General features: G+C 39.5%; 1 protein-coding gene and 1 pseudogene across 1 annotated transcript; one reads left to right on the forward strand and one right to left on the reverse strand.

The window, feature by feature from the left end:
• Positions 1 to 12,220: 12,220 nt before the first annotated feature.
• Positions 12,221 to 12,825, forward strand: LOC147416757 (large ribosomal subunit protein uL1 pseudogene; annotated as a pseudogene).
• A 6,021-nt stretch (positions 12,826 to 18,846) lies between these two features.
• Positions 18,847 to 22,060, reverse strand: LOC147416758 (uncharacterized). Its single transcript, XM_086508081.1, has 5 exons — positions 21,908 to 22,060; positions 20,629 to 20,820; positions 20,249 to 20,413; positions 20,013 to 20,168; positions 18,847 to 19,385 (listed from the first exon to the last, which is right to left on the reverse strand). The coding sequence occupies exons 1-5, from the start codon at positions 21,980 to 21,982 to the stop codon at positions 19,146 to 19,148; spliced, it is 828 nt and encodes a 275-aa protein (XP_086364207.1). The 5' UTR covers positions 21,983 to 22,060; the 3' UTR covers positions 18,847 to 19,145.
• Between the last annotated feature and the right edge of the window lie 408 nt (positions 22,061 to 22,468).

Below are 22,468 nucleotides of genomic sequence, written 5' to 3' on the forward strand. Positions count from 1 at the left end.
TAATGCAAAAATTAGCAAAAACTTCACACAAACTTGCAAAAATTATTCAAAAAATTCTCCACACATTGGGAATAGTGCAGCCAAATAAAATTGCAAAAATCACATCAATTCAATTGCCAAACAATTTCATCAATAAAATCAAGGCTAGGCAATTAAACCGGCAAGATTATCGACAAATTTAGGTCAAAATTTGACACACTTGAAATGTATAAATCTCTGCCTTGAGCACAAAATCGCAAAAATTAATCATTACACACATCAATTATGCAATCAAAATATAAATCAATTATGCAAATGTAACACTTTTTAGGCACACACACACACTAAAAAAATTGGCAATTTTTACCAATCTTTAGTTGCGCACACAAAAGGGCAAATTTTATCAAATTTGCAATGTGACTTCACAAATCATTAGTTGGGCATGAGCACATCACAAATCAATCATAACAATTGAAAAAATCATAACGCACACATTGATATCTAGGTGCACAAACATGGGCAAAATAGTGCACACACACACCTAATATTAGCATACACACACTCAATTAGAATGCACACACACTTGATTTTAGTGCACACACACTTGAAATTCACCCATCCAAGCATGCAATCAACTCAATTAGGCACCCAATTAGCAACCTAAAATCACCAATTAGCAATTGAAACTTGTCAAATCATACGCCACCAAATCTTAAAAAATTTGGCATTAAGACGACGTGAAAACGAAAAATCATAAAATTTTCAATCCACATTGCATCAACATAGCATAGCATTACATTGCAGGATCATGGTGGGATCTCTACACAATTCTACACATCTCTAGATTCTAGGGAGATTGAGAATACCACCTTGATTACCTTTCCGTTGAAGATCAATTGAATGGTCAAATGCTCCAATCCTTCATAGCAAATTAGTAAGTTAGCAAAAATTAGTCAAATTAGCAAGGGGTTAGTGTGAAATTAGAGTGTGTAAACACATAATTGGTAAGATACGGTGACACATTAGGGAATTATGAACACATTGCTTCATGCACACACATCCAAAATCCACAAAAATATAAATACACAAGTGAAATTAGTAGTGAAATTAGTGAGGGAACGCATTTGATTATGCCACAATTACACTAGCGTAGGCCATCGTCCCCAAAAATGGCGCCAAATGTTGTGAGTTCCATCATTGCAATAGCTCCAATGACCAACAAAATTGTCAATACGGAGGGATGAGCTACCCGGCTAGGACATGGAAACACTCACACAGTTAGTGAGCTGATCGTGGCAAGACAAATGGTTAACTCTACGAGGTGAGCTTATTGGCCTATGGAAGAGCTAAGCCGCAATGAAGGAAAATCTCCATATCCACTTCTCTTCACCTCTAATCAAACCAATTGCACACACTACAATTGCATGATGCACACAACACTAATCTTATCATGCAACACACTAATCGCAAGCGCGCACACAAATAGATCTATCAAGCACCACACTCCAATCAAATCTACATGCGACACAAGCAAAAAAAGGCAATCACACAAGATTAGAGAGGGATTAACCACTAATTAGTTAAGATCTAGTTTATCTAAGTAGCATAGGCAATCATAAGAAGCATGAGAGAGGCATAGTGAAAGAGAATGAATTATTGATTAGTGTTAATCAAGTCTCATGAGCAAGGAGAAGCTCAAGGACTCCATAGCCACACACGTCAAGAGCTCTCACAAAAGAGTACTTTCGACCAATGAGCTTGGGAACCCTAATTTTTTTTACACACTGCCTTATGTACCTAGGGTAAAAATATGCAATGTCCAAGCGTCTAAGGCCTTTAGGGCTCCACCACTTATATTGAATCTGCCTTTTAGGCACACTAACTGACATGTTCTTTACAGCGTGGAACTCCCATTGAGCCCGTAACACATTAGAAATATTACAATGGCTTGAAATAAATCGGGAATTTACAGTACATGACCATTCTGGGAAAACATAAAAAATGTGTAGCTATAGTCTTTACTGCTTCTTCATGTTGATCCTCGATGTGCATTTGTACGTCTTCGGTCTTTAGCAGCTTCTGTTAACTGACGTTGACTCAGTTAACAGCTCCAAAGTCTTCTCAAAAATAGATCTAAGCTTTGGTTATTATCAAATCAAAATAAAGGAATCAAATATTCCAAAGACAGCTTTCAACACCCAATATGGACATTTTGAGTTTATAGTAATGTCATTTGATCTTACTAATGCTCCGGCTACATTCAATAGATTGATGTAGGATAATTTTAGGTCGTACCTAGATGAGTTTGTTCTTGTCTTCTTTGATGATTTTCTAATCTACTCAAAGGATGAAAAAGAACATGAAGGACACCTTAGAAAGGTGTTGGATATTCTTTGAGAACACAAGCTATATGCAAAGATGAGCAAGTGTTCATTTTTCACTCCAAGGATTGAGTATTTGGGATTTATTGTTTTGCATGAAGGAATCTTAGAGGACCCTACTAAAGTTCAAGACATTGTCGAATGGCCTCATTGATCAAATGCAAGTGAGCTTAGAGGATTCTTGGGAATCACATGATGGTATAGAATCTTTATAAAGGATTATGCAGTGATTGCTTCACCCTTGACCAACCTTTTGAGAAAAGGTGTAAAGATAAGCTGGGAACCACTACACCAAGAAAGGTTTGACCAACTTAAGGAGTATGTGACTACAACACCGTGCCTAAAGCTATCAGATTTCAGCTAGGAACTCAACCAAAAACCCTTTTTGAGCCCCATATCTATACCCAACAACTTAATCATTAAAAAAATGAAGGAAGTTACATCATCTGATCCAGAGTATCAAAGGCAGCTTAACCAAGTTGTTCGATCTGGGGATTCAAACGGATCCTAACTTAAAGAAGGCTATAGCCCTACTTTAGGACACCCAGGATATGCGAAGACTCTCAATGTTGTACAAAAAAGTTTCTATTGGACTGGGAAAAAGGCATATGTTCTACGCTATGTTCGGCAATGCTTGACATGCCAAAGGATTAAAGCTGAGAGAGTTAAACTTCCCAGTAAATTTCAACCACTAGACATTCCCCAAATGAAGTAGGAGTGTATAAGTATGGACTTTTTCATTGGATTACCTACGGTACAAGGAGGATATAATTCACTTATGGTAGTTCTTGACCTACTCACGAAGGTTGTGAATCTCATATTGGTCAAGACAACCTTTACCGCCTTCGATATTGTACGACTATTTGTTAAAGAGATTTTCAGATTGCATGGATTTCCCAAACGGATCGTAAGCGATCAAGATGTGAAGTTCACTTCAAACTTTTGGACCTCACTCTTCAAGGAAATTGGAACAGAATTAAGCTTTAGTATCGCATACCATCCTCAATCGGATGGTCAAACAGAGCGAGTCAACCAAGTCATTGAAGCTTGTTGCAGTAGAGAGCCTAAACAATGGATTCAATTTTTACCTCTAGTGGAATATGCTTACAATGTCAGGACAAGGGCAAGGCCGGACTAGGCAGTGTGGAAAGGGAGTCCAACTAGGGCAAAGGGCTAGGAGCTTGCTATATAGTGGGAGGTTGGGTGGTGGACTCCAAGGCACTAGTTCCCCTAGTCTTACACTGTTATCAAGAGCCAAGTTGCTATTTTTGGGAAAAAGGAAGGCGTGGTGATTTTTAGCCACACAAGGCCTTGCATGTTGTGGTTGAAGCCGTGGAACCTATCTCTTGCTAAGGGAGGACGACGAGGTCGAATCCCGTGTGCAGGCGGGCTTGGCAAGGGGAGATGTCGAGCAAAGGAGCACCAAACCGAGTGCGTGCAAGCTCAATATGAGCACACCGAGCTGTTGGAGAACATTCGACACACGGTCGGCGCTCGCCTCGCATCACACAGCCCCCCTCAACCTTCCCCTGCTCTTGCACTGCCTGCTCGCTAGCTATGGCCTTTTTTGAATCCATGTGTTCACATACAAACGCGTAAGGCCAAGGGCCTTAGGACTTAAATTGATATTTAGGGTGGTTACACACCCCACAACGAGTGACAAGCTTCATAACCAGACTTCGTGAGCACGTATTCGACTTTGATCGGAAAAGGGGGCCGGCAAGTACACGGCAAGTACATAAATTCCCTGCGTGCTTACTGCAAAAAATCAGCAATTCGATAAAGCTTCTCAAAGGGATTCATTGGCGACGGTATTTCTCAAATTAATTGTGGTTGAAAGCAATACTACTCACACTCGATTTGGCTACGACGTGTCCAAATCAAGTATCTGCACGGTTGGAATTTTGGATTGATTTCAACTTGGACAATTGACATAATTAGCACGGCTAATTAACCTTGGAGGTGCCAATTACAACTACGGGATTAATTTACCTCGACTCAAGGTATTCTTTATTCTGCTCCTTCCACAACACGGTGTTTCCATGGATTCAAGTATCAATATGAATTTTGATTTCGAGCATAATACGCCCAATCCTGCCCGTGATGGCCTCGGGGCCGGATGCTCTCACGGAGAGTGCCTGCGACGCTATGGCGGGTGACGACGCTTATGAACTGCTTGATATTCAAGAATTCCGTGCACTTCAGACACGCATATCAATCATGGAAGTAAATTTTGCATCTTTAAATAAAAACGTCACTAAATTATCCACGTTCGTGATACAATTAATCAACAGCAATCCAAGGGTCCTGTTGACACGCACATGCATGAGCACGTTGCTACACAGGGGCAAGGCCCCTTTGATCATGGACAAGGTCCATCTGCCAATGCTTTGCACACTCTCATTGCAAAAGAGGTCGATGAGTTGTTGAAAAACACCAAACCACCGACTTTTAAGGGAGAAGACCGAGATCGCAATAAGGATGCAGTGAATATCTTTCTCAATAAGTGGAATGGAATTTACGCCTTACGGCGTACTCCAGATGCAGTCGAGCACTACAAACAAGTTTAACTCTAGAAGGCAAGGCCTACAAATGGTGGATGTCTCTCAAGGAGAAGAATATCATACCACAGAGTTGGGCAGCTTTTGGAACTATGTTTCGCAAAGAATTCTTGCCTACAAATGAGGCAGATCGGAATTGGACGGCTTGAAACACGTATTTCATGTGCCAATAGCCATCATAACTTGAATATATATTGCACTATCGGGATGTTATCCTCAAGTTGGAAGGCCTAGACGCCTTTCAGCAAGTACCTAGGTTTATCCGTGGTCTGAAACCAGAGCTTAAGAAGCACGTCAAGACTCAAGACCCTAAAACACTTGAGGAAGCCATAGTGAAAGCACATATTCACAATGATCCAGATGAAAAGAAATCACATCATAATCATGTGCCTGCCAATACACATGGTAATACACGCACACAGTACGGGCACAATAAAAGGAAATTCATAGTAGCCACTTCTGAAGCATCTAAAAAACCCAAGGGGTCCAGAGGTTCTCTCTCTCCTAAGTACTTTGATAAAGCTAAGAAAGAGAAATTATGTTTCCAATGATTGGGAAGCGTTCATGGCAAAAATGATTGTCCCCAGGGGAAATATGTTGCTCATGGCAAGGAGAAAGCAGTGCACATGGTGCAATTGTTGCCGCTTGAGTCTTCCTCATGATTCTCTATAGTGGAAGTAACACACACCGAGGTGGTGCATGAATGCTTTCTCACAGCTTCCATGTGGCAATAGACCTTCATACCACATGATTTAGTACGTATCCACGGATCTCTGCAAGGACACAAGGTGTGCATCTTGGTAGATGACGGTGCTACTCACAATTTTATCAATTATGGATTGGTGAAAAAACTCAAATTGCCTCAAACTCCAAGTACCCACCACTACAAGGTAGCAATGATGATCGGACATGATACCAAAATCTAGGATACTCAAGTCCGAGCCATCCTGTTGGAAGTACAAGGCTACTCCACATCCTTGGATTTTCAGGTTATGAACATGGAGAGGGCAGACGTGGTCCTTGGTAGGGAATGGTTGCATAGCCTAGGACCATCACTAAAGCGTAGCTATGAGCACAACAGCTTTATGTTTGAATCCCATGGCGCACATGTGTTATTGTTAGAAGAGAAGGATGTACCTTCTTTACCATTGATATGTACAGCTGAGCTTATGCAGCTCGTTTCTGATAATAAAATAGATCAAGTTTTGTTATGTTGCTCATTGTCTCATTTTCTCTCTAACATTGTATCTGTTGAATATTCCTCAATGCCGCATGCTTCTCTCACATCTCTTCCACCAATGGCTACTTCCCAACAAGCAAAAGTTTCTAGTGAATTAAAAATTTTATTAAAGGAATTTCACAATGTTTTTCCTAATGATTTTCCACCAGGATTACCACCGACACGATCTGTGCAACATAGCATCGATGTGGTTGAAGGTAGTAAACCAGTCAGTAAACTGCCCTATCGCATGAGTTACTCTGAAGCTGCTGAGGTGGAACGTCAGCTTGCTGACTACCTTAGCAGAGGGTTTATACAACCTAGTTCTTCACCATGGGCTTCTCCTATCCTATTAGTGAAAAAAAAGACGGCAATATGCGCATGTGCGTAGACTACCGTGGCTTAAATGCGGTTACTGTTAAGAACAAGCACCCATTGCCGTGCGTGGATGAGTTGTTCGACAAACTCACTCATGCTCGTATTTTTACGAAAATAGACTTGCGGTCAGGGTATCACCAAGTCCGTATTTGACTTGCTGATATACCCAAAACTGCATTCCCAACAACGTTTGGACACTACGAGTTTTTGGTTGTCTTTTGGGTTAACCAATGTGCCCGCAACATTCATGAACCTTAAGGATTGTGTCTTGAAGCCACTTGGGCAAATTCGTCATCGTTTTTCTCGATGACATTCTAGTTTACAATGCTTCTGAAGAAGAACACTTACAACATCTGAGACAAGTGTTCAAATTGTTATGAACAAATAAATTATATGCCAAGGAATCTAAGTGTGATTTTTTGAAAGAAGAAATTCACTATCTTAGAGCATGTTATTTCAGCTACGGGCCTACATATGGATCAATCCAAAGTGGATACAATCCGGTAGTAGCCTTCTCCTAAAAATTTGGAAGAGTTACAGATTTTTTTAGGATTTGCAGTTTTTTATCGAAGGTTCGTTAAAAACTATGCTAATATTGTTGTTCCCATGACAGACCAATTGAAAGGCAAAAGCAAAGCTTTTTAGTGGGGACCCACTCAACGGCATAGTTTTGCTACGCTCAAGGATGCATTAGCTACAGCTCCAATACTAGCCATTGTAGATCCTTTGAAACTATTTATTTTGGAAACGGATGCTAGTGACCGTGCTATTGAAGCAGTCATGTTACAAGACGGGTGGCCAACTACATTTGAAAGCAAAAAGCTTGATGCAGCACAACAGAACTACTCTGCTTATGAACGTAAACTCTATGAAATAGTGTCTGCCTTAAAAACATGGCGACATTATTTTTATGGTGCTCAGTTTGAGATTATGTTTGACCATGATAGCATCAAATGGTTTACGCAACAAACTGATTTGAAGGGTCGGAAAGCCAGGTGAACTGAGATTCTTCAGGAATATGACACCAAGCTCTGTATCGTAAAGGACGATACAATGTGGTGGCTAGCACTCTAACTCGTATGCTGGAGATCAATTCTCTCTTGTTCACGGAACTTCATAGTGAATTTTTGGATTCTCTAAAGGGAAAATATGAGGATGATGATGCATATTCCAAAGTGTGGAGCCATGTACAAATGAGAGATCCTTATCACTCCAATGATGGTAGTGTAGCGTTAACCTCCACACATAGTTCTCCTCTATCGAATGATGAACTACAGCGATGGAAGCATTTCACCATCGACAATGGGTACCTACTCCATAAGGGGAAAGTTTGTGTACCGCGATGGACACAGACATTCGGTGCCAAATTCTTTATGAATTTCATGATAGTCCAAGTGCACGGCACCCGGGTATTAGAAATACATATGCTCCCGTACGACAATAGTTTTATAGGCCAGGTTTACATGTCTTTATTCAAGATTATGTCTTGCATTGCCAAAAATGTCAACTTAACAAAGCAGAGCGCCTGAGAGCAGGAGGACTCTTACATCCTTTGGAGATTCCCAATGGTAAATGGGAAAGTATCTCTATGGATTTTATTGTGGATTTACCAACCACTGTACAAGATCATGACTCGGTATGGGTGTTCATAGACCGGTTGACTAAACTATGTAAGTTTATTCCAACCAAATCAACGATTAAGACTCCAGAACTAGCCAAGTTATTTGTGAAAACCTATATACGTTGTATGGTTTGCCAAGTAACATTGTCAGTGATCATGATCCCAAGTTTAACAGTCATTTTTGGAGGGCTATGTTCAAACAATTGGGTACACAACTAAACCTCAGTACAGTCTAGTCTGGCAGTGTGGAAAGGGAGTCCAACTAGGGCAAAGGACAAGGCCAGACTAGACTAGGGAAAGGCCTTGCCCTTGTCCTGACATACAATGCTTCTCACCATCAAAGCATTGGTATGACCCCATTTTGTTGCCTTGTATGGTCAAGAATGTGGCTCTCCACTCAAATCTTCTAACCCTACCATCAGAGTTGAAGCATCTAAACTTGGATGCTAGAAGAAATGGAAAATCAAACAAAAGCGAGTTGAAAGGATATTCAAGCAACTCAGGATCATCAAAAGCGGTATATGGATAGTAAGAGATCCAAAATAAGATTCAAAGAAGGTGACAAGGTTTTTCTGCGCATTCATTCAAAGAGAAGTACCTTATCACTTGAAAAGTACAAGAAGATTAGCCCACGTTATTGTGGTCTTCTTTGGATTCATCCAAAAGAGAAGTACCCTATCACTTGGAAAGTACAAGAAGATTAGCCCACGTTATTGTGGTCCTTACAAAGTGATCAAGTGTATAGGAACCCAAGCTTATAGATCAAAGCTGCCAACTCAGATCAAGGTCCATAATGTATTTTATTTAAGCTTATTAAAAACCTATATTCCCAGTGATGATCATCTCCTCAACGATGAACAAATTGTCATGCCTACCCAAAATATCTTGGAGCTCCAGCCTTCTAGAATTTTAGAGTCTTGAGAGAAGATTCTTCAAAATAGAGTTCTCAAAGAACACCTTGTTTAGTGGCAGAACTATCTTGAAGAAGATGCAACATGGGAAGATGAAGCCATCCTAAAGAAGGACTATCCTCATTTTTTCTCGAGATGAGGACATCTTGAATACCTAAATTGGGAAGATTGTAATGTATCCAACATTTTCAATTAAAAATGTTTCATTTTCTTTGCAAAAATGTTTAATGTTCGCATTTTATTAAGTCATACAGCATTCTAATGGAACGATCGCATCAAAAATCAGACTTTGAAACTATTAATTATGACCCTTATTCACTTGCCAAACAATAGGTACATATTGCGAACTTAAGCCTCAAGACTATATCTAAAGATGAGAGTTGACCCTTAAGAAAGAAGGAGTAATTTTAGGAAAGAGAGAGTAATTTTAGGAAAGGAGTATTTTTAGAAGAGAAGGAGCAGAAGAAGTACTTTTAGAAAATAAAAAGTATTTTTAGGAAAAAAGAGGAGTGAGTTTAGATTAGAGCTTCTTTTCTTGGAATCCAAGCTTCTTCTAAAATTAGAAACTCAAAATTGCGCATCGAGATCCGTGTCTGCAATAATAATATTTAAAAACATCTTTTTTCTTAAAACAATTACGAACCTGCACGAACTTATCTCTCTGCTTTTTGCTATTCTTAGCTTGATTTTGGCCTTCAAAACCTATATAAAGGCCCCTCTCCCTTCACTTTCAAGACATACACAAGTTCTCATAAGCGGAAGCTCTCTTGCCTTGATGTTGAAGTTACCTTCTCTCCCTCAAGCTCTCACCCCCAATCCATCTCCATCTCCAACTTCTTCTCTATCATCGGCGTGCTGCCTCTCAATTCCTTGAGTTATCCTTCTCACTTTTTCCCTTTCTCTTTCATGATACGATGGCCCCAAAGGGAGTGACCCAAAGCTCGAAGTATGCTCATGTCGCTCCACCTCCAAGAAAGGTGCAAAAGAAGGCATCAACTACTTCAAACGTAGCTCAAATGGAGGTATCAGCTACGGAAGAAGTCGAAGCCGTCCAACCTCAACCACGAGAGGTAGTCGAACGTGTTGCTAATCCGGTAATGTGAATTTATAATTCGTCATTGTTATACATGATGACTGGTAAGTCAAGCCTATGTATCGTGATTATATCACAAGAAACAAGCATATGATTTCATAGAGTAGAGAAAAAATTGTTTGATTTATGGTTACTGTTTGATGAATCGTCTTTGTTTGATATTAGAGTTAGTTAATCATGTTTGAGAAATCACTTAAAGAAAACAATTGTTGGAAGAATACCTTATTTCCAGATGGAACTTGCGGTTAGGAAGGTGATTCCATGGTTAGTGGAGAATAAGCTGAGGTTATCAACTCTCTTTTTGTCTCTTGTGGCTAGCAAGATGCCTTGCGGTTAGCAAGATACCTTGCGATTAGGAGGATGCCTTGCTGTTAGCGAGATGTTTCCTTGCGGTTAGCAACCGGGGAAGTTTGTGCATTTTGTGGTCAGCAAATAAGTAAATCCTTTGCAAAGGATCTATTGGTTAGACAGAACTCCACGGGTAGCGGCAAACTCATAAGAAATTGGAAAAGTTGTTTTTGTTGAAATATAGGATTGTCGTCATTAGATCTTGTTTGAATTTTTTTGGTATTGTTTGAAGGGCTGGATGAAAGAAAGTGTGCTCGGAATTAATAAAAGAACACTGTTTGTATATGAAAAACAATGTGGTAGTAATTAGAAAACAAGAAGAATGGGTGAGTACAGTGTGAAAAGTGGGAGACTAGTATCCTAATAGATCTATGTCTACAGATGGGTGGACCCAATTAGTCGGGTACTTTTCACAAGATTTCTAGTTAGTCTACACGAAGTCTCATATCATATTTATGGTTTATGGATGGAGGTTGTACCTCTTAAACGTGGAGAAAAAGGTGTTGTTTATGGATTCTAAATATGTCAATGGGATTTCATCTTTATGTTAGGAAGTGGCTTTCATTAGAATCCTTGATTTATCGACTTGGATTATGGTGTATGACCCTTATAACCATGAACATGATGAATAGGGAACCTCATCTATTCTGTTGCTCATATCTCTACTTTGTGGAAACAGAGTAGGGTGTCATCAACGGGATTTTAGAATAAAGGAAGTCCATTTATCAAGTCACCCCAATGGCTTGGGGACCTTACAGGCTTATTGGGAAACTATGTGAACACTAAACCGGGCCCACTAGGAAATGAAAAAATTTAAGCAGGCTTACAAAAGTGGACGATTTGTATAGGTTAAGGAGAAGTCACGTGAATGTTTAACGTGATCGCATATTTTGAAATGTGATCACTCAATGTTATTAACTTGTTCACATATTTGTGATCATGTTAATGAAATTCGTGCTACCCATGGCTAACCTTTGCACATGTGATGGTCAGCTTTCCTTTGTTGCTTCTTCCCAACATTGTCGTATCGTCTGCTGCATTTAGTACAGGAACCTTAGTGTGCCAAAGGAATCTTAGAATGCTCTCAACAAATCAATGAATAACTATAAAATAGACAGGTAAGTGAGTCAGTGGGGATAAACAGTTTTTAATGCTTTATTTATTGGGAATCTTTCAAGGCTCTATGGAAGTCAAATTTGAAAAACGAGGCTAAATGGTTTTGTATTTCAAGATTCTCTCTTTGAAGTACACTCTTTGCATTTGGTTTTGCATGAGGGGAGAAAAGCACCAGCAAAAGGAATCTCTCTCTCTCTCTCTCTCTCTCTCTCTCTCTCTCTCTCTCTCTCTCTCTCTCTCTCTCTCTCTCTCTCTCTCTCTCTCTCTCTCTCTCTCTGATGCTCTCCAATGCTTGCATCCTTGTGATCTCCCTACAATTTCCTTTAGATGCCTCCTTGTTATGCTTATGTATGCATGTCCTTCACCTACCTCTTTGCTACGCATCCTCATAGAGACAACCATGCAAGAGAATGTTCAGAATGTTATGTATAGTTTTATTTCTATTTTGCCAATAAAATAAAGTATGTACCTTACCATAGCCCTCTTAAAAAAACTCTTTGCACCATTGAATACCGATGCAGACTGGTTCAGAGAGTTTTTATAGAGAGAGAGAGAGAGAGACTTTCTCACCCACAGCACAATTGCGGGAGGGAGCAGAAGGAGCAAAGCAAGCATGAACAAGACTCAAAGAAATGTGATGAGAGAAGCCATCATGCAACTTGTGTTAGAATCTAAGAAGAAGAAAAGAAAGATATTGGAGGTAGTTGAGCTTCAGATTGGGTTGAAGAACTATGACAATCATTCAAGTGGTCAGTTAAACTCCCACACATCCCGTGACCCAAGATGAAGTGTGCATGAGGTGGAGAAGATTTTCTTGGATTGCATGGATGTTGATGCGCTGAAAAAAAAAATAGAAATGTTGTGAAGAAGTTGGCAAAGAATTATAATGCCTTTTTGACCTCTAAAGTTGTTATTAAGAATATTTCTCATCTCATGGGTCCCAGTTTGAACAAGGTGGGGAAATTTCCTACTCTTGTCTCTCACCAAGGGTCATTACAGAAGAAGTTAAATGAGACAAAGAAAAGTGTTAAATTTCAGCTGAAGAAAGTGATGTGCATGGGTGTTGTTGTGGGAAACCTTGAAATGGGGAAAATGTAGCTTTTTCAAAATGTGCATTAGAGCGTGAACTTTCTTGTCTCCCTCTTGAAGAAGCACTGGAAAAATGTGCGAATTTTGTATTTGAAGTCGACTATGGGGAATCCTCAAAGAATTCTTTGAGTTTGTATTAAAGTGTTGAATCTAACTCTAGGATACTTTGGTGCTCACATGTTGCTAAGTTTTGTGGTGTTCATGCATGCGAGGAGGCCAAGTGCCTCTTCTAAATTTGCTCGCAACTAAATTATCTCAAGAAAATGATTCCTTGAATTGAGTGGGAGCAAGGCGGAGGAAGGTAAGCTCATGATCAAGAAGTTAAATGGCAAAAACTATCGACACTGGAAGATGAAAGTTGAAAGACTGTCTCTACGCAACGGAACTTTATTTGCCACTAGGCGGTCTTACAAAGAAGCCCGCAATGATGCCAGATGAAGCTTGGATTATCCTTGACCCAAAGGCATGAGGAAAAATCTGGTTAATCTTGGCGACAACTATGGCCTTAAACGCTTTAGACATGAATGCCATGAAGAACTTGATGAAGGGACGGTCTCTACGAGAAACCATCAGCATCCAATAAGGTTTTCTCATGAATCACTTGTTCAATCTAAAAATGGAAAAGAATGGTTCAGTTTTCAGAACACCTAAATTACTTTAACACCAACATAAGTCAACTTTGATAGGTGAAGGTCAATTTCAACAACGAAGTGCTAGCCCTCCTTATACTATCGTCTCTATCGGATAGTTGGGATATCCTTGTGATGGTTATAAGTAACTTTGTCTATGACACAAAAAATCCTAAGTTTGAGATGTTGTGGGTGTTATCCTAAGCGAGGAAATGCGAAGGATAAACACATGTGAATCATCAAGTGCTACACTATCAGTGGAAACAAGAGCAAGGCCTAAGGAGAGGTTCAAAAACCAAAAGGATTGTGATGGCTCAAGGAGGAGCAAGTCACGCACAAAGTTAGTTCTTAAATATTAGAAACTGCAGCAAGAAAGGCCATGTCAAGAAGGATTGTTGATCAAAGAAGAAGAAGGGGTCGGAGTTTCAAGAAAACAAGCCAACATTGGAGGCCAACGTGGTAGTTAAAGTAGAGCAAGAAGCTCTAATTATCTCATTAGACAATGTGTCTAGTTCATGGATAGTAGATTCTAGGGCTTCATTCCATGTGAGACCACACAAGCAGCATTTCCAAGACTACATCAAAGGTAATTTTGGGTATGTATACTTGGGAGATAATGAAGCTTGTGAAATTGTCAGCAAAGGTACAGTTTGTGTCAAAACTACTAATGGAGATAAATGCAAGCTTAAAGATGTTAGGCATGTTCCTTCTCTTTGCAAAAATTTAATCTCTACAGGACAATTGGATGATGAAGGTCACAACATTGCATTAGAAAACAAACGTTGGAAGATCTCAAAGGGATCTTTGGTGGTTTCCAAAGGAGAAAAGGCTGGTACACTTTACTTGTGTATTGTCAACACACAATCTTTAACTTGTGCAATAGCTACAAAAATCAACAATGCGGTGTGGCACTACCAACTTGGGCATATGAATGTCAAAGGAATGCAGATCCTTCAATCAAAGAAGTTTCTCCTAGGTTTGAAAGAAGCGGACTTAGAGTTCTGTGAAGATTGGGTTTACAATAACCAAAAGAGGGTAAAATTTCAAAAATCAAAAAATGAAAGAAAAAATAAAAAACTTGAGTTGGTTCATTCTAATGTTTGGGGTCTTCCAAGCACACCATCACTTGGTCGCTCATTGTACTATGTAACATTCATAGACGATGCGACCAGTAAAACTATAATGAAGAATCAGTAAAACTGTAATGAAGAATAAATCCGATGTGTTTTCCATATTTCAACGATGGAAAGCCTTTGTGGATAATGAAGCAGGTACCAAGATTAAGTACCTCTGATTCGACAATGGAGGCGAGTATTGCAGCCAAGCTTTTGAGAGATTTTTTGCTAGCAATTGCATTCAAGGGAAAAGGAAAACCCCATGAGCACCTCAACAAATAGGAATTTCCTAAAGGATGAATAGAACAATCATGGAGCAAGCACGAAGCATGCGGCTACATGCAGGCCTACTGCTTGAGCTTTGGGAGAAAGCAGTAAGTACGTCTGCGTACTTGATCAACTGGTCACCCTCAACGGCATTGGATGGGGGAGTTATAGAAGAGGCATGGATAGGTAAACTGGTGAAGTATGCATTTCTCAAAGTGTTTGGGTGCAAGGCTTTCATGCACATAAACAAAATCCTAAGGTCAAAGCTAGATGCAAAGTCCAAAAAGTGTTTCGTCATTGGCTACGGAGAAGCTGACTTTGGGTATCACCTATAGAATCTTGAAGATGGTAAAATATTAGAAGTAGGGATGTAATTTTTAATGAACAAAATATTTACAAAGATTACTTGGAAAGAAAACAAACAAAACAAATAGGTGATTGAGTACATGGAGCTTGAGGATGGTGAAGACTCAAGGAGTGCAAATGGTGACAACGTGCAACAACGTCAACAAATGAGGAGACTCAACCTATTCCCTAATCCACAAGAGCAAGTAGACATCCAGAAAGGTTTGTTCCTTCCTTCAACCATCTCTTAGTCTCAGATTTTGGAGATCCAGAATCATATGAAGAAGCTATGCAACATGAATTCAAAGAAGAGGATGAAGAACATGCAAGTGGAAATGGACTCATTACATCGCAACCAAGCATGGAAGTTGGTTGAGTTTCCTAAAAGCAAGCGGGCACTGTAGAACAAATGGGTGTATATGTTGAAGGAAGAAGAAGGTGAGAAGAAAAGGTACAAGTCCAGGCTTGTGGTAAAATCGTTTTCTCAAAAGAAATGTATTGACTTCAATGAAATATTTTCTCCAGTTGTAAAATATAACTCAATTAGGCTTGTCTTAAGTCTTGTGGCATATTTTGAGCACATCGATAATGTCAAAAAAGCAAGTTATGTACTATATAAAATTTAAAAATTTACTTGAATCATTAAGAAGAGTTAGAACGACATGAAAGAGTAAATAGTGAGTGTGAAGTCACTCATGTCATCCACATGGAGGTGTTCACCTGCATTTTGGTTCTGTATAATAGAGCCAAAGGGGATTTTGTCTTGCAAAAAGATCCATATAAGGTATAATGGAGCTAACAACCAGCAAAACTAACAGTACAAGAGCGGAGGGAAAGCTCATAAAGGTGAGTAGAGCTAAACAAAAGGTCATGAGAGAGAGAGGAGGAGGAGGACGAGGAGGAGAAAAAAAGTAATTTAAAAGTGAAGAAATGGTTGTTTGTGCCCAAGTCACTTGAATGAGAACGAACTTCAAGGTGTACCACAAAGGAATAGTGTGAAAAGCTAGAGATATGTACCTAGATACTCTTTAATCCCATAGATATGCTTTAAATGCTCAAAGTGGCCAAATTTGGATCCGTTTTGACCATCAATGGCTTTATTGATTAACAAGTTAACCAATTCCTTGCATAGCCCTTTTTGAGTCGTTTTTGGTCCTAATAGTAGCTATTGACAGTGGCTTTCAATAAGTCATTTGTAACAACTGCACCAATGAAACGTGCACTCTTTCCAAAACATTTTAATCTTTTGGTGCAAATGTTAGCGTCAATGCCGGTATTGGTACATATTGCAGTCTTATTGGCATTCATATTGGCGCTCATATTGAAGGTTATATCGATGAAATGACTCAAGCACTAACATCAAACAATCATATTGATGCCGATGTCGTGACGCTCTGCGTTCACTAGGAGAAAGCCAAAAAAAAAACATTTTTTTAGTATTTTGGCATAGGATGTTGTTTTTAATGCGATGAATATTTATAGTGTTTTGGTTGTTGTAGATAGCAGAGCTTTGATCAATATGTATGCTATAGACTCGCTTCTTGGTGGCCATTGAAGAAACATGTTGTGTATCTTGGCTGAAATTTATGTCGAATGAACTTAAGGTTTTTGAGGAGCTTTGTACTTGGAATGGTGCCTCATGGAGTGAGTACATTGTTTGAAGAATTTATGTTCATATGCAATTCTTTGACAAATTATGTGATAGATGTGGAGCTCTTACGAATGCCTAGAAAGTTCTCGATGGGCATTCTCTTTGGAAGGTCATCACTTAGAATGCATTGATTGCAATATATGCCAATATGACAATAGCAAAAAAAATTGGGATGCTTTTTGACACCCTAAGTTATGCTTAGCAATGTTGTGGTTAAGCCAAATGAAGTGCTTTGACCTGGTCATTAAGTATGCTACTGGACGATCCTAAGGAAATGTCTTTCTCCAATGGTTTTGCCTATGCTTGCAATTGGAAGACCTTTAATGGCCACCAAAGCAAGGAGCTAGATGTGAATGGCCACTTAAATTATGAAGATTAAATTAAAACTAAGCTGTTTTGAGCGAAAAAAAGAGCTTGTAAATCAATGTGCAGTTGCTGCAAAAATAGGGCGTTGGCAAATCTCATAGAGCCTCAACGAGAAAGAACCGAAAGTAAAGGTTGATGAGCGAGCAAATAAGGAAGGTGAAGCAAGCCAAGAGCAAGAAATAAAAAGGCAACCAGAAGTGGAGGTAGTCTACATGTAAGAGATAATGGGGTGAGCATAAGAACGGGAGTGGAGGTAGTGGTTGGCTAGAGAGGCTTGTGGCATCTGCAAAACGAGCAGAGAAGGAAGCGGCTTATATATATAAAAAAAGGTCATTCCCATAGTACTATAAAAGGAAGTTTTTACGAACAGATTGCATGTGAGGAGTAGATTTTATGCAAGCAGTAGCATAAGAAAGAGGAAAAGTGAGTGTTGGCAAGTTGGCTAAGAAAGTGCGAGCAGCTTAAGAGAAGTGGCAGAAACAAGGATAAAAGAAAGGACTAGCAAAAATAAAGCAGCAACGAATCGAGTTTGCAGAGAAAAGAATGTATTGGAGAAGCACCAAGCATGTTTGGAGGAGCAAGTGCATGGAGATTTTAGAGGTTGAACAAAAGCAAGTGAAGGTGAAGCTTGTGCTTGTAAATGTGGTCCAGAGGAGCAGGAGAAGGGAACAATAGCTAGTAAAATAAAGGGAAAGAGCACAAAATAAAGGAGAAGAGCAAAGATTGAGAGAAAGAGAGTGAACCTTCACCTAAGCTCTCCTTTATAAAAGCTTTGACATTCATACTTCTACTAATGATTTCAACAGATTTAAGAGCACACAGTGCCTATTAAAATTAGTTTTTGTATTTATATTCCAAAGTTGTTAAGTTGTAATAGATTAAGGTTTCAAAGAATCATTTGTGCCATAATCTTGTCTATTATGTATATGTCTCTCACTTTTTTCCCACAGCGAGCAGCCGAATGTCAGCTCACTCGCGAACACCAAAAATCCTGACACTGTAACAAGTTTAGAGCCGTTTTAATGCATCGGTATGAGCATCCATCTCGGACGACCTCTTGTAATCAAAGAATAATATTTCTTGTTTTGAAATGAGCATTGATGTACTGAATGAGATAGACGGAGAGAAGGAAAGAAGGAAATAGCTATCCACATACAAAGTCATTGGGGGGTGGGTTTTAATATCTAACAAAATTATTAGGCTCCTTGAAATGATGTTGGAAAGGAGGAAGGAAAACTCCATACCCATACTAGGAATCATTACCAAAAATATATGTACCTATCACGTTTTAAAAAAAGGCACATAATTATTTATAGTGGGTATCACTTGTGAAACCTTAAATAATAAAATAATAGGAAAATTGTATGCAATAATGTTGAAAATTCATAAACAAAGTATTTTCATAATATGCCTTGAACCCACATGATATGTTTGTTTTACATATAGTGAAAACCTTGCTCACACATCCGTGAGAGAGAGAGAGAGAGAGAGAGAGAGAGAGTTTGATTTCTTTTACAAAAGTATTGGCTTTACTAGAAAAGATTACTGGATGGGGGGGAAGAGAGAGAGAGAAGGGGGGGGGGGGGGGGGGGGGGTTTGATTTCTTTTACAAAAGTATCGACTTTACTAGGAAAGATTACTGGATCGGAGAGAGAGAGAGAGAGAGAGAGAGAGAGAGAGAGAGAGAGAGAGAGAGAGGGTAGGTTTTGATTTCTTTTACAAAAGTATCGGCTTTACTAGAAAAGATTATAGGATGGGGGGGGGGGGGGGAGAGAGAGAGAGAGAGAGAGAGAGAGAGAGAGAGAGAGAGGTTTTGATTTCTTTTACAAAAGTATCGGCTTTAATGTAAAAGATTACTGGATTGGAGAGAGAGAGAGAGAGGTTTTGATTTCTTTTACAAAAGTATCGGCTACTGGATCGGGTAATAAAATAAAACTTTAGATATATGTGTATTTACTATAGATATGAATAAGCGTGTGTAGTAGCAAAGATTATAGAATCATGTAGGATATGATGATGAGACTATAGCATATCACACCATGGAAAACTTTTCATGTTGGTTGGGGAATGAATGCTTTATGCAAACAAGGCTTCTGCTTCCTCTACAGCTTTCTTTTTTACTTGTGAAGACATGGACTCAATGACACTTGCACGAGGCTTGTACTTGCGGCAAGTGAAGACCCCGGTGATCCCATTTGAATCATTTTGAACAAATAGTACACGCTCACAATCGGACCATGCTGTCAACTTGATACGATACACTTTGAAGTAAGGATTGTCAATATCTGGATAGCGTAGTACTCCAATGTCCAAAACCTACAATTTCAAACATACATTTTTTTATAAGAATCTTCCAATATCATGACCATTAATGCCCTTAACCATGGACGCCTAACAAAATGAAACAACCATAGTCTACAACACTGTCAACAATTTTTTGCACTTTGAAAATTGTGTTATTGATTATTAGCATTATTTTGGGATTAAGTCACAAGGCTTTTGAGAAAGTATTCTATTGTTAGCCTTGACTAGCTCTTTAATCTATACATGGACGATTGCATAGTATTTCCACTATGTTTAGCAAGCTCAATATGGCACTACCTAGGAATACATAACAAAGTATTCTATTGTTAGCCTTGACTAGTTCTTCAATCTATACATGGACTATTGCATAGTATTTCCACTATGTTTAGAAAGCTCATGAATATGGCATACTCTACCTAGGAATACATATACACTACAAATTTCTTGCTATATATATACACTACTTAGTTCTCGTAGGTTCATACTGTTTCTATATTTTGATTACTTCTAATTTCATTTTCATGCATGCTAAGTACCTTTCCACTGAAGTGTGGTTGTAAATGGATTTAGTAAATAGAGATTAAGTCATTGAGCTCAAATGCGTGCCTATTCTTTTCTATCCTCAAATGTTTCACACACCTCAGACTCCACGAATGACTTCTTGTAAAATAAAGTGCCTAGGTCAGTAACTCGAGCTCCCGATTCCGCAACAATTTGTGCTAATGTGTGTATGTCGATTTTGGTATCATTAAGCACATCCTCATCTCCAATGAGATTAACAAACCAAGTCTCCACCTACATCAAAAAAACCGTTGGATCCCAAACAAAAACTTGCAACATAAAGAAAGGACAAAATATGAAGAGTAGTCATGCACCTCTCTCACAATCGTGTGGTCTGCGCTCCCATCAAACTTAAAATAGTTCATATCTGTCTTTATAAGCTTATCGTTTCTCTCAATGAGATCCTCAAATGGTTCAAGGAGAGGGTTCTGAGTCATTGTTGCAACAACTGCACTCCATTCAATGGACTGATTACGATCCTAGATAAATATCACAAAGTTTTGTAACTCTCTCTCTCTCTCTCTCTCTCTCTCTGTCTCTTTGTGTGTGTGTGTGTGTGTGTGTGTGTGTGTCTACTAGAACTTTTTGTTTTAAAGTGTGACAACTCATTAAGAAAGTTCAAGATCTTTCATTTGATAGATCATGCCTTAGCCTCTCTCTCTCTCTCTCTCTCTCTCTCTCTCTCTCTCTCTACCTTTGCTTCTTGTACAAGCTTTGACATAATCCTGGTGGTTCCAGCAATGATGACTTTGAGTTGCTCATCCATTTCTTTGATAGCTCCGGCATTTTTAAGCTTTCCAAAGGATGGTGCAAGGTTGCAATGGAAGGGTATGACATCTTGGCGTCTCTCATGAGATACAAGATTCGCGAGGCCTAGAGAAATAACCTGTAGCAAGTAAAAAAACATAGATTTTTAGTTGTATGAGCTTCCATCACTTCAATCATTCCATCACTCACTTCTTACCTCTTATCCCCTCCTTGTGTGGCAGAAACCCTTAATAGACACAAGAAGATTTAGAAATATTCTCATGTAGGAAAACGGAGTCTTTTTCAGTGTTTTTCATACCATGCATAACATCATGGGCTTCTGCTCGAGAGGTACCACATACCTAGCTAGGTACGATTGGGGGCAAGGGACCACCGGCCCCCCCACCGGGCCGGCGGTCCCTTGCCCCCAATCGTACCTAGCTAAGTATGCGGTGCCTCCCTCTCAGAAACTCATGATGTTGAGGTAAGTCACATGTGGGAATTATTGTGAGAATTTGTCTAAAACTTCTTGTGAAAGATTAATAGAGAGACAATGTCTTTCTATTGTAATTGTGTTATGAATTAATGGCTAGACAATGGACAAGGATTAATAGCCAACATGAGCATTTATTTATGATAGGCAACATGAACATGTATTGTATCCACCTTTAGTTATTAATATGTATTAAGGGGCATCTGATGGCTTCGAGAAAATGAGTTGATTTAGCTGTAAGATTCCGTTTCTAAGGTATGAGAGAGAGCAGAGGATGGGATCTGATCATGAGCATCTACTTACATTATCCACCAATGGTCAATGTGGGCCATGCATTGTATGAAGAACGATGAATGCATGCAGCAAGCGCAACATGCAGTAGACTGTAGTCACCATGGATGGCATGATGCAAGCTTTGCAAAGCTTGAAAAGGGGTGTAGAGTTAACACAGGAAGATTTAAAAATTTTCTCATGTATGAAAACGGAGTCTTTCTCAGTGTTTTTCATCCAATGCATAACATTAGGAGCTTCTGCTCGAGAGGCACCGCATACCTAGCTAGGTACGATTGGGGGCAGGGGACGCCGGCCCGGTGGGGGGGCCAAGGTCCCCTGCCCCCAATCGTACCTAGATAGGTATGCGACTCCTCCCTCACAGAAGCTCATGATGTTGTGGTAAGTCACAATGTGGGTGAGAATTTGTTCAAAACTTCTTGTGTAAGAGGCTGCAGGGCACCTTGGAAGGGTCGGGAAGCTCCAAGAAAGCGTTGCTACCGGCGGTGGCCATTGCCAAAGCTGCGATGGAGGCCATGGCGCTATGCTAAGGAAGAAGAGCAGGGCAGGGCAGTGCACTGGATTGCCCGATATACAGGTATAAATATGGAGGGGACGTGGGAGTCTCCTTCCTGGAAACTAGCCATTATTTTTTATTTTCCTTGGCTTAGAGTCAAGCTCCTCCAGTAATGAATGAGATAACCAACCCCCTTGTACAGGCCGCGCAGAGATCTCCATGCATGATGCTGCCAAGAACCAGCTGGCGAGTTTCTAGTCAAGGGCAGCTGGCCTCCCGTATAATAATAACATAATTGTAGAATACTCTCCACTTGCTTATCCATATTGTAGAAAATAGAACATAAATAAACGCCGTCAAGACCATGTGGTCAAGGCCTGAAATTAACTGGCATAGTAGTAATTTCTCTCGACAGGAAGTTTTGGAAGTTTTCCAAGCCCTCTTTCATATGCTTTGTGTAATGCGATCAACTTACGTAATTTGCCATATATAACGTAAATTTAAGGG

Source organism: Adiantum capillus-veneris, unplaced genomic scaffold (assembly GCF_014529385.1).
Source record: "Adiantum capillus-veneris isolate H3 unplaced genomic scaffold, ASM1452938v2 Hic_scaffold_499, whole genome shotgun sequence".
NCBI classification, from domain to species: Eukaryota; Viridiplantae; Streptophyta; class Polypodiopsida; order Polypodiales; family Pteridaceae; genus Adiantum; species Adiantum capillus-veneris.